Source organism: Ambystoma mexicanum, chromosome 5q, assembly GCF_040938575.1.
Source record: "Ambystoma mexicanum isolate Mex_15411 chromosome 5q, UKY_AmexF1_1, whole genome shotgun sequence".
In the NCBI taxonomy this organism is placed as follows: Eukaryota; Metazoa; Chordata; class Amphibia; order Caudata; family Ambystomatidae; genus Ambystoma; species Ambystoma mexicanum.
Window position 1 is genome coordinate 1,092,924,151 of NC_090933.1, and position 12,785 is coordinate 1,092,936,935.

A 12,785-nucleotide genomic window follows, 5' to 3' on the forward strand; every position below is an offset into this window, starting at 1 on the left:
CCGCTGCCGAGGCGACCGAGTCTGGCGTTGGCTGGGCCCTGAGGCACAGGGGAGCTGTTTCAGGGACACGGTACTTCTTCTCGTACCGGTCCCGTTTGGCTGGTGCCGTGGAGGGGTTCTTGAGAACCGACAGGCCCTCCTCCCAGATGTCATCGATTAGTGGCACCGCGATGACAGTCTTCCTCTTGGCCTCCTGGTGCTGATAGAGGAATCCTTCCTTTTTCAGCTCCTCCGGGCAGAGCTGGAACAATTTGGACGCCCTGGCGATCATGGCCTGGAATGAGCCAATCACGTCGGGCGGCGAGGCCCATGCGACGGGAGACCCGTTCCGTCGTCGTCAGAACCCGTCGTCGAGCCCATAGCACCGTCATCTCCCGACTCGTGGGAGGATGAGGAGGGAACTGTAGGCCTTACGAGGGCGAGTGGAGGAGAGGGTTGGGTCCTCCGTCGTTTGTTCTGAGGACTTCCCGACGGGCCAGGTTGCGGGTCCTCCGGCCTGGGCCGTGGTAATCTCGTCCTTATCTCAGAGCATAAGGACTGGATCGCAGACAAAATGGCCGCCGAGCTATCCTGAAGCCTAGGTTCCGGCTGCGCCGGAAGGGAAGGCTGCTCTTCCTTGCCATCGTCGTCTTCCACGGTTATCTCCCGAGGATCTTCCTTACGGGATAGAACCTTCTCGAATTGGACTTCGAGATTCCTCACGCCCTCGGTCAGTTCCTCCGCCGAGGCTGACTCCGAGCTCGAGGAGGCTACCGTGCCCCCCCTCGCTTCTTCCATCATGGTGGCCATGACGAAGGGCTAAAAAGAGGATTCCCTCCTTGGCGGCAGGGAAATTCTAGTCCCGGAGGCAGTCTCCGCTGGCGGGGTCTCTGCTGGCTTGGCCAGAGTCGCCGCGATCGCCTCGATAGAGGCCTTTGCCTGCTGGGTAGGGGCCTTCACCACCTTAGGTGCGTCCCGGGACTTCTCCTTAGGGGGAGGGGCGACGCCTCGCTCCCCCTCTTCCGAGATCGGACGGGGCTTCTCCCAAAGCTTACCCGGTGTCTCAGACCTCCTCTTCCCCGAACCAGAGCGCTGGCTCGTGGTTGACGGTGCCGGGGAAGGCGCACCCTCCCTGGCGACCGAAGAGCCTGACCTTTCGGCGCTCCCGGAGCCAGCGGGCTCCCGTCGCCAGGGCGCCCGCACAGGACTTAGAAGCCCGCTCGGACCCTTTTTTCTTCTTCTCACCCGTTGAGCCCTTCTCCAACCAGCTGGCGAGACGGGATCGACAGTCCCTCATGGTCCGCTCCGACAAGTTCTTGCAGAACTGGCAGTCCTTCTCTACATGAGTCTTGTCCCCATGAAGACAGTAGAGGCATCGCAAATGTTCGTCCTCCTTAAACACATTCTGCAGCCCGCATCCAGGGCAGCTGCGAAACACCTTGGGTCCGGGTGACGAACTCGCGTCCTGTGCCATCTCGAAGTAGGCCGCAAATCTTCTGGAATCCTCCAAGAAGTTGATTCGACGAAATCTTCACCCTTGAGGGGGTAGGAAAATTCTGCAACGGGTAGCCGTTAACGGGAGTAGAAACGGTGGAGCTTGAGGATCGATTAACCGAAAAAAATGTGAAAATTCACCTGAAAAAGCACGAAACACGCAGTAAAAGCTTGAGAGCTAAGCACGAGGACTCCCAACACTTGAGCGTGCGGTAAAAATCTGAAGATGGCTGCCAGAGGCGGGGCTTAGGGAGAGGGCAGTCATTGGATGTGGTCAGTATGACGCAGAGATCAGTGATTGGTTACTACTACGAAAGACAGATCAGAAACGAAACTGATACTGATTTTTCTTTACCGAGGATTCCCAGCCTGACGACGGGGAATATTCATGAGCATGTGAATCCATGCCATACCCCATGCTGGAGAATATGCACTTACTCTGTCTGTTCAGACTTGTATTGTTCAGAAATTCAAGGGCGCTGAAATGACTTTTTCCCCTTGTTTAATCCCTCCTTGAGCGCTTTGAAACACTTGCCTTGTGTACAAATACACATTACCATACCATACTGTAGACCACATCTGACACAGATTTCTGTATTGGACTGCTAAACTAATAGTCAATCTAGCTTTCAGTGAGACAAAGCATGGACACTTTCTTCAAAATATGTGCCCAAAATCAAATGCTAGAAGGTAGAAGAATGATAATTACTGTGATGAAGTCACTGGTCAGGCACAAGAAGAGAGGAACTAGGGCACCACCTGTTTCATAATGAGACCTCTGCAGGCGATATAGGGTGGACTCCCTAGAGCCTCTCTCCTCTTTGTAACCTCCTGTTTACAGGGAGTCTACTGGGTGAACTACCATGAGGATGAGGAGATGTGGCAGAGATTGTGACCATTTTGGAGGGATGCAGTAGTCCAAATGCATTTGTCCATGACATATCACAAAGGAGGGTGTAGGAAGTCATGAGTCTGATTGTGCTGCAGGTAAGCCGCAGAACAGATACGCTTATTAGTGAATTTGTTTAGATTTATAACACAGGAAAACATCTTTCATCCGTGTGAAGGGTCAGGAATGAAACTTGCACACAGTGGATTCATGTTTTTGGCTATAGACCGTTATTAAATAAAATGGATTGGAAAAACGCCTCTCTGTCCCTGCTCCAAGAGGTAGAATGTCCAAAACAAGTCCTGTGTCCAAAGTACTATTCTGACCCTCAAATTCTAAAATCAACTCTAAAGTAAAAGGGAAATCGTCTTTAGCCTTCAAAAATGCACCAATGTTCAAAAGAAGAAATGTTTAACTCCAACAAAATAATTCCAAGTAAGCACAGCTCACAGCTCCAGGGGGTAATTCCCTTTCCCTGGATTTCTCTTCACTTAATACAAGTTCCTTTACATCAATAGACCTAGCATGCAAAGTACTGGCTGGTGTACCCTCCTGCCAGGCGTCCTCTTACTCCGGGATATGTTTTATTCATGTGCTTTATTCGTATGCAATCTACTTGTTCTCATACACTTGTTCTCATATTCTCAAACACTTGTGATTTGAAATGCCTGGTATACTCTCCTGCCGGGGCTTCTTTTACTTGTGACTTGTAATGCCTGGTATACTCTCCTGCCAGGGCTTTCTATGCTCACACTGCGCACACTTGACAGTCGCTTTTTATGACACTGTTCGGTTTCTTTACGTTATTTGGCACCTTTCGCTCGGTCTCATTTAGTTTGCTTTGGTTTCCCTTTGGCACCCTTGTTTAAATAAATACACACACTTGCAACTTTGACAGTCTCTTGTTAGTATATGGTTCCATTTCTTTCATTTACTTCAGTTTCATTTTGTCACCATGGTTTGCATGCTCCGGTGTCCCCTCTTCCCTCAGTCGGACTCACTGTGTTGCTGCAATGGAAATAGCTTCTCTGGTGGTGAACCGCCATTAGCCTGCGGGCGTCCATTTGTCTTCACTGGGGCTCGCCGCCTCTGCCAAACGGTGTAGAGCTGCACATCAGGACGCCGTCCCCTTCACTCCTGCGTTCCAGCAGCTTAGTGGGCTGGTCAGCCTTTCTACCCAGATTCGTCTCCTGAGCAGATTGGCTCCACGGACCTCGCTTCTTGCTGGTAGTCCCTCGGTCAGCACCAAGTGGATCGTAGTCTTCCCTGCAGGTCTCTATACTCAGCTGATCACTTATGTCCCGCCTGCAGTCAGGAGCTTGTAACAACTAGAGCGCAGCATGTGTTCCTGGCCTTTCGTGATTTTCATTACTCGGCTCATCTTTCTCGTGGCAGTGTTTTCAACATTAGAAAAAAGAAAGTCAACTTGTTTTCTTGTACATGTAGACAGGCGTACGCAGAACTGTCTAACTAGTGGGGCATGAAGCTTATGTAGTTGGGCCCACCGCAGTGACATTATCTATAAATGCCCACACAGCATTGCTGAGTGGGCATTTACAGATTTTGGGTGGGCCTTGCCCCTCAGGTCCTACACTGTCTACACCACTGCATGTAGAATTTGAGGCGATGCCTTTAGTATGTTTTAAGGGCGAGTTTGACGGCTTCTGTGCAGGGGTTGGAGTAATGTTTCCAGTGATTTTAGAAGGGAGGTTTGGCAACTTATTTACAGAGTGGGGAAAAAACATTTCCAATAGTTTCAGATGGCAAGTCATGTTTTAGGTAACTCGATGGAGATGAACATTGAGATGAACATCGGGTTACCTGGGGAGTAATCCCCCATCAACCCCCGGCCTGACAAACTTAATAGGCATCATCTTTTACATTGTGTCACACAGCACCTTCAGTGCAGTGACACCGGGAAGTCTTCTGGATTTCCAAAGGTTTAACTACCTTCTCCGGGATAAACTACTGTTTCCAAGAGCAGTAAAGTGAAATTGACTTTACTTACAATTGTAACTTGCTAGACCCAGCACACACTATCTTACAATAGAGTGCTGGAGGGGTACCTAGTATCCCCTTTGTCTAGCTTTTCATGTAAAACATTTTATGTTACCCCTTTCTCACTGAATGGCTAGTAGCAGTGGTTTTGTTTGAACTACCATGGTGTGTATTTACCGCAGGCTGCGTTCGCAGCTACAGTAAAGCACCCACAGGAGCCATCTTCGTCAAAATGGCCCCCGGTCGTCTTTTTTTGCCATTTCTTTGTGGAAAGGTCCTTCTTGAGATTTACTCTGCGTGCCAAACCAGGTTTGGTCTCTTTGTTCATTTTGCCTTTGGCGGGATTCACAAGTGAAGCCCGCCTCTGGCTCCAGAGTGTCTGGTTTAGGCAGGAAGTGAGGGAGGGCCCGAAACTCCCTGTGCTTAGTCTCCTAGGAGATCCAAATGCACTCTGTGGTGATTGGCCGGCTGACTGTTCGGCAAGGACAGCCACCCTGCTGGGTGACTGACAGCTAGGCTGGAATGAATGGGAGAGAACTGAATCAAAGGCAAGTCTTTTGGCTTGGAAGGCAGAGTCGACCACAGGACGAAGGAACCGAAGAAGAACTTGAGGACACCTGCTGCAATTCCTGGACCGTTGGTTTGCCCGGTGAAGCCCTGCTGCAGTGCCGAAACGCCAAGTTCGCATCGACAGAGAAGCCCCTGCACAGACGACTTCTCCCCTTGAGTTGGTGGCACCAATCAACTTCAAAGTAAGCCACCTGGACATCCATCTTGGAGCTGGTTGAATTTCCACAGAGTTGCTGCTGGAAACAGTATAGCCAGGGAGAGCAACACCGTGATTTTAGGCATTGCGTTTAAGCTGGCCTGGATCTTTTTGAAGATCCTCCGGACTCCCAAGAAACAGGAGTGACTGAGCCTGTGCCCCCTCAACAGAGTGCAGGACCCCAGAAGCAAGGAAAGTCCATCGCGACAGCCAGGAACCACAGTGCTGCTATTTGCGGTAGACGCAAGGACCTGAAACACTGAACAGCCACTGAAAGTGAAGTTTGCCGGTTGCAAGTTTTGACCATCCCAGTGCATTGCAGGAGTCCCACAACGTCCTCCCTCTAGTCCCCAAAAAGGTCTTTACTGATTTAGAAACTAAGAGTGTACAGTATTGAAGTGTATTTGTGTGTTACTATTATATTGCTCCCTTCTGAAGAAGGCTTATTCTGACTGATAAATTGTCTATGCAAGAATCCTTGGGTGTAAGTTTATTTGAATACCTCTAACTGTAAATCTCTGTGTAACGCCACTACAGCTCACATTGACCCCTCTTGAGGTAAGCCTGGCTGCTCAACACGCTACCGAAACTGTGTGGTACAAGCTTATACCGAAAGTTGGGTTTCCAATACCTGTAGTCAGAGTGGCGTGTAGTGGTCCCAGAGGGCACTGCATACAAACTTTGCCCAACAGTGTTGGGGCGGCGATCTGCCGAACATCTCTCGCCACCGTCCACGTCTGTGCTTAAGGGTCCTTGGTGTAAGCGCGCTGTAGGCTGCGCAAGCGTCCCAAAGGTGCTAAATTCCCAGGCACTCCAGGCAGAGCATGTGTGGATCAAAGGCCGGGAAGGTGAGGAACTGCACGAGGCACAACATGTGAACTGTTGTGCGAACGACATGCGCCGGGGAGGTGAGGAACCGGAGGCTGGAACAGAAGAAAAAATTGAAATTGCAAAAAAGGAATTTGAGCCGAGCCCATGAAGTTGCGAAAAAAATAAGACTGCTCAAGCCGAGAGGTCTACCACAGTCTGCGCAGAAAAAAAGACTGAGGAGAGGCGGGAGGCAGAGGGTGGGGGTTCTATGGCGTGCACACCCTGGTCCACGTGCCCACGCTTTGCATCAAATTTAATGGGGAAGCTCACAGTTATTAGCTGTAAGGTCTGGTACCATTCCTGGGACGCCCATGAAGGATGGAGGAAAGGGGACAGGACTAAGGAGTAACACCTTTACCTTTAATATGTAATTTAAATCCAAGGGCCTTTTGCATCATAGTGGTGACCCTCTTGGTGTTTCAGGAGTACGAATGCCCTAATAACGATGGCATTGGTCACCAGAATATTTGCCTCTTTTAATAGTAAAACGTGGATATGATGATGATGATTCACATATGTGCATTCCAGGTCATGAGATTGCAGTTTATGGGAGAGGCAAGCTCAACCTGCATAGCAGCAACCATCTGTTCCTATGGTTACCTATATGTGGCTTCTTAAGTTGTCTTATTAGACTACACAATGCCTCCACAACAAGAAAGTCAAACTGCAAGCAGCCATTCAGGCTAACTCTACCTCAAGCTGGCTAGCAGAGATCCACCTAACCTTTGAAATGGAGTGCCAATGCACGACAGTAAGAAATTCGAAAACAAAAACATTATGGATACATTTAAGAAAGCTAAGCCTTACTATACAAAAGCTCAGAAAAAACACCCTACTATGAATTACACGATTATGGCACATCTGAGAACACAGCAATAACCAGTCACTTTTGCTACCTGCTTGCCAGCTATTGGCACTAAGGGCCTGATTAGAAGTTTAGCAGCAAAAGTAAAATATGCAGTATTCGAAAATACTGCATGTTTTAATGCTACACCAAATTTTGAGTTTCAAACCTGAAAGTCTTCAGTTCTGCTTGTTCCACACAAAAGCATTAAGGAATGCTATATCACTGCATGCATCATGTGGTAATATTGCGATTCCGCAGTGGGTCGTATGGGATACCATACTAGGGAATAAATTAAGGGATTCCATGACTCAAACATGCATGCCGTGCAAGTTACTGCATGCACTCAAAGGCAGTGTTTCTACAGAAAATACCACCAAACTCTTAATAAGGCCCGAAGGGACTGTGTGCTAATAAAGAAGACATCAGTTAACGTACACAACCAAGGAAATATTATTTAGCTTATGTTGTTGGGTGATTACATTTTGCTGAAGGATATTCCTTGCTGGATGTCGTGAGGGGGAGGGGAATGTGGGGTTTTCATTTACTAATCCTTCAGATGTTTTGGGTGTGCTGTTGCTTGACCATTACTTCAGAGATTTTAGTGCTATACATGCAGTCTTATGAACTCCTAAATGATGCTCTGCTAGGATACATCACAAATGTGTTAACAAGCCTCTTGGTAAACAGGCAACCGAGAGTTGATTAAATCATCCTGTTAACTCAAGTTTAAGAACAAATGCTCAAGTTCAGACTGGCCCATAAGGACAATGCCCGAAGGGCCAACATGAGAGGTCAGTGTGGGTCAATGTGTGCCTCTTTAATTGCTAAGTGGCCTGTGCGGTTGGTTCTTTAAGCAATAGTACCACACCATACATTTTCAAAGGCACAATTTGCTAAAAAGAGTTCACAGAAAATACCACCCAACTGCTTGAGGCATGACATAAAAAGCATGCATTGTTATTTGTGAATGCAGGACAATTTTTTGTTGTTGCCAATGTCTATTTTTCGTCCGTGGCCAATCCAGCGAAATATTCACATAAGGATGTGGCACCCCCATAATGCATCTGTTATTTGCTACATTGATAGAGGCCCATTTGTTACAACTTTACATAAAAACAGTGCTGCATCATGGGTATTTTCATACTATCAGGAATCCAAAGCACAGTCTTTTATTATTACTGTTTAATTGTCATAGAAAAGTTCATCTTCCACAAATATTTGGATAGCACAAAACGAGAGGCATCTGTTTGCACAGAATTTGAACACAAAGGATTCTGACCAGCATTATAATTGTGAAAATACAAAATATATGGCTATTCTACAATCAATGTATTGTGCACCTATTGGGGCAGTATCATGATTTTAGCAGCGAAAGGTTCTCAAACTGGTGCTGCGAGACCAAGAACGTCCAAACATTGGCATGTTGCCACTTAGAGAAGGAGAACTGCTGAGCAGGTTCTTCTCTCGAGTGCACTTTTTGCGGATCCCAATCCTTGCTGCGTCAAATAATTGTCCGGAATTCATCAACAATAAAATTAGGCACGTGGGCTTCAATAACCTAAAAAGAAAAGTTACAGGTCAATAGCTTTGTCTCACATACAAGGAACTTTTCATTTTGCAATAAAGGAGACCCCATACATCTTCACATTAAGTTCTTTTCCTTTATTGATTTAAAATCAATCAAGTTGAGCGGTTATGATGAGCACAGTTGACCGGTTATGATGAGCAAAATACAGCACATTCACAAAGGGCTTTTCCCGAGGTGGTGAACTGGAATATTCAACAAATCCCCTATTTATGTGTTAATGTTGAAGAAAGAAAGGTTTGCTACTGGAACAATGGTGAGCGAGCAGAGCTCTTCATATAAAAGTAAATCAATGACTTGAGCTGCGGTTATGCATTTATATGCATCTGTCAATGCAGGATCACTTCCATAAATCACAAAGGGTTCCTGGGTCTGCAAACATGCTGTAGCCACATAACGTATAAACACGTGGGGACATTTCTCTGGGTACTCTTTCGGAATGGGACATTATGTTACACCCCAAGTATGAGTGAAGGCTGAGTGACAGGTTCTTGAAGAAATGGGCATTGTCATTAAAACCTGGGGACCCTCTCAGAATTTGGGGATAGGTGCTGTACTTTCAAGGATGCGAGCACTGCAGCCATTGTGGGGTATGGTTTGCTCGCCCACAACCTTGTGATTCCCTCCGCCAGATACGGTTGAGCTCCACTGAGCATCACTGCTGCTTATGCCGTGCAGGTGACAGTTACATTCAACAAAAAGATGCACAGTGCAAATTGTGTTTGTCACCGTTTTTTTCATCAACATCAATGGTGCTTGGCGCGGTTTATAGTCATTAAATCTAAAGCAATAATGTCGAAAGTCAAAAAATAGAAAAAATATTGTCGAAAAAAAGTCGAATTTCTTTTTTATTACGAAATGGGGGGTTTCCCCCCAACCCCCCCTTTTTTGTATTTTTTTATTTTAACCCTTTTTTTTACTTACTAAACCCAAAAAATACATGAATAAAAAAATAAAACATTCAACTTTTTTTTTTGACATTTTGTTTTCAACATTTTAGACATTCGACTTTATTGTTTCGACTTTTTGACTGCACACCGCTTGGCGCTTGCCAAGGAGCCGAGGTAGAGATTTAGAAGAAATATGTATAGCATCAGTACTATCTAGAGCATAAGCTGCCATATGCAACAGTATTCTCCCGAGAATAAGAGAAGAAAGTCGATGGTCCAATGCACTGTGGCAGATCTCAGTTACTTGGATTCAGTGATGCCCATAGAAGGGGCAGAGCTGGAGAGAGCAGCCTGGTGTGGGCAATTATTTGTTCGACGCCTTTTATTTGGGTTTCCTATCTTGGATGAAGAATTCTAGAGAACATTATTCCGCCAGAGAAACATACTTCTTTGGACAAAGACACATGTTTGCAAATACAACGTTGTTAGCATTGGCCATGAAAGGGCATAGCTCTGTGCCTTTGATATGGCATGGACCTGGGTCAAAAGAGCAACAGAACACCGCTGGAGAACATTTATTGGAGCATGCGCTTCTTTCTACGTGAGACAAAGTCAGGAATACAAACTGGTGACCATAAAATCTTGAGGTCCAATCTGCTACTGAACCACATTCCAACTAATGCTAGCAGTAGCAGTCCCAGATGACTACAGCATCATCAGAGCTGACAGATCACCATTAAAAGGGGTTGGGTCAACATTATTGCAGTAAACATTCAGGGCATCAGAGAATGCGCTAGCCTCCCCTTCCCCACCAGAGAACTTCTTTCCGTTAAACTCCCCCTCTCAGCTGCATGCACACTTCTTATCCATATTATATACAGACCACCCGGCCAGATCTCCTCCTTCGAGGAAGACATTACATGCCTTCTCTCAAAAAATACCAAACCTTGCTCACAAATCATGCTTTTCGGTGACATGAACCTAGGCCTGCATGACAATCTAGATTCCAATGCTCTAGACTTAGAAAAAAACACTATCACAGAACTAGGCTTCTCAGTGCGTATCTCAGACCCTACACACTGCAAAGGCAGAACTCTTGATTGGGTAGCAGACCTAAACTGCAACACAAAAATTCTCTCCAACTCACCATGTGCCTGGTCAGACCACAATGTCATCTCCTTCGAAATCCACAAGTCTAAACAGTCTTTACCCAAGGATCATAAAGCCCCATAAAGCGGAGTGTGGCTGCGAGTGTGCAGTCTTTGGCAGTCACTCTTCACTCTCTACTGTTCCTGGGAGGTGCTACCACTGCTGTGGTTCTACAAGACCCACTCCATACCGCGGAGCGGGCCGCGGAGTGTGGCTGCGAGTGTGCAGTCTTTGGCAGTCACTCTTCACACTCTACTGTTCCTGGGAGGTGCTACCACTGCTGTGGTTCTACAAGACCCACTCCATACCGCGGAGCGGGCCGCGGAGTGTGGCTGCGAGTGTGCAGTCTTTGGCAGTCACTCTTCACACTCTACTGTTCCTGGGAGGTGCTACCACTGCTGTGGTTCTACAAGACCCACTCCATACCGCGGAGCGGGCCGCGGAGTGTGGCTGCGAGTGTGCAGTCTTTGGCAGTCTGTGCATGGCTGAAATGGCGAAATCGCCGGACATTGTGAATCCACAGGATCTCGAACACGACCCCAGGGAAGCAGATGAGGGTCGCTTGCTCAGAAGTGCCTTTGCACGAAACGCCATAAAAACTCTAAACCGCGGCGTGCAAAGTCAGAACCCGCCAGGTTTGATCCCGTCGCACAAATCAAACAAAGTGCTGGCTCTACCGACAACTCACGCCCGCCCAAGGCGCATAGACATTTTCCAACACTTTACGGAGGAAAGCGCTGCTACGCAAATCAGCCCAAGGCAAACAAGTATGGCAGAAGTGGAGGGAGCTCATCAGGTCATACCTGTTTCCATGCAGCGGATACAAATGCAGGATCCCTCAGTGTGCCCGCCTGTGTGCCCGGCTGTGTCCTCGCAAATGCAGGCTCCCCCTCCAACAGCTCCGGGCCCTGGTGGCCTCCGGAGGGAGGACCGAGTCCCATGAGCAGGGGGGGGTGCCCGCCAGCGAGCGGCCGGATACCCAACAGCGACGGCCCATTCCAGGCAAAGAGCACGACACCAACCCCCCGCATTCGGCGGGGGCAGCTGTGCAAATGGCGCCGCTCGAGCCGAAACAGCCGCGGCCCATTCAGGGGGCAGAGCCAGGACCCGCCCCGCCACCCCAGGCAGAGGTCATGCGGGAGGGAATCCCAGAAACGAGTGTGGCCACGCCCCCCAACAAGGAGGCAGTGGGGTCATCCAATCCCCAGGAGTGTCGGGCCCAAGGGCTCTCGAGGCAGGCCACACATCCAACGGGACCAGAGGCTTGCCCGACGCAATTCAGAAATGATCATACACTGCAAATTAAGGCACAAGTGCACTTTAACTCACCCATATCAGCCCCACTTAGCCAAGACTGTACCCCCCCTCGGCCCCGGGCAGATAGTGGGGGTCCAGAGAACGATGTTATTGTCCTCCCCACGAACAACTCTCCATCAGCATATGAAGGTGGGGCGCTGAATGCAAAAAAACGAGGCAGAACGGACGGGGGGTCTCCGGCTACGAGAAGATTGAGATCACGCATTAGAAAAGAGCCTCCAAAAAAAAAAAAAAAAAAATTAAAAAAAAAAAACGGCCCTGAATCCCCAGGCCTCGAAAATCAATACAGGCAGTCATGCAGTAAAAAAAACATGGAACCCTGAGTCAATAAAACCCTCAATGGCAAGCCTTGTAACATACTTTTTTCAGGCCTTTGCCCCAGACGCTAAATCCAGGCAAGAGGGCCTCACCGATGAAGAAATCCTGGAAGCGATCAAATCTTGCCAACCCCCGGATAAACAAAGGAAAATTGGAGGGGGCTCAGTCGTGCGCCCCCCCTCATCAATCCTGGAAACGGGCGCCCTGGCCCCGAGCCTACCTCTACGGGCGCCACCTCCAGCCCCCCAAGAGATGGCTTCCCATCCTCGTCTGGTCCCAGCGCCCGCCCCTGAAAAGGGTCCAGTGCTCTCTAGCCCAGCGATTGAGCACTGTGTCCCGGACAAGGCGGCTTCCTTAGGAAACCCGACAGCAGAATTTCCCCCAAGCCCGCGGAGCAGCGAGAAAGGATCATTGAACCTAAACTCACTGAAAATTACGGACGTCCCGACACTTCCAGCTACGGGGGGGGACACAGCTTACTCAGGAAACGGCGATCCGAGTCCAAGGGGCGGTTGGCGGCCCCATGGGTCAGTCGCCCGATATTCCACTTCAAGAACAACGCCATCAAGTGAAAACCAACCAGCTGGTCTGCCCAAGGCAAGTAGGGGCGCCACCGGTGCATCCGTCCAAACCATGATCCCTGGACCGGACCAGCGGCGGTCCTGCAGATCCACCATCTACGC

The 12,785-nt window shown here is 48.6% G+C and overlaps 1 protein-coding gene across 6 annotated transcripts in view; it reads right to left on the reverse strand.

The window, feature by feature from the left end:
- Positions 1–8,010: 8,010 nt before the first annotated feature.
- Positions 8,011–12,785, reverse strand: part of WASHC5 (WASH complex subunit 5) — a 1,117,936-nt gene continuing 1,113,161 nt past the window's right edge. For all 6 annotated transcript variants that reach the window (XM_069621617.1, XM_069621614.1, XM_069621616.1 and 3 more), the window contains one exon: positions 8,011–8,401. In XM_069621617.1, coding sequence (XP_069477718.1) covers positions 8,345–8,401 — 57 coding nt within the window. In that variant the 3' untranslated portion in view covers positions 8,011–8,344. The remainder of the gene's footprint in view (positions 8,402–12,785) is intronic.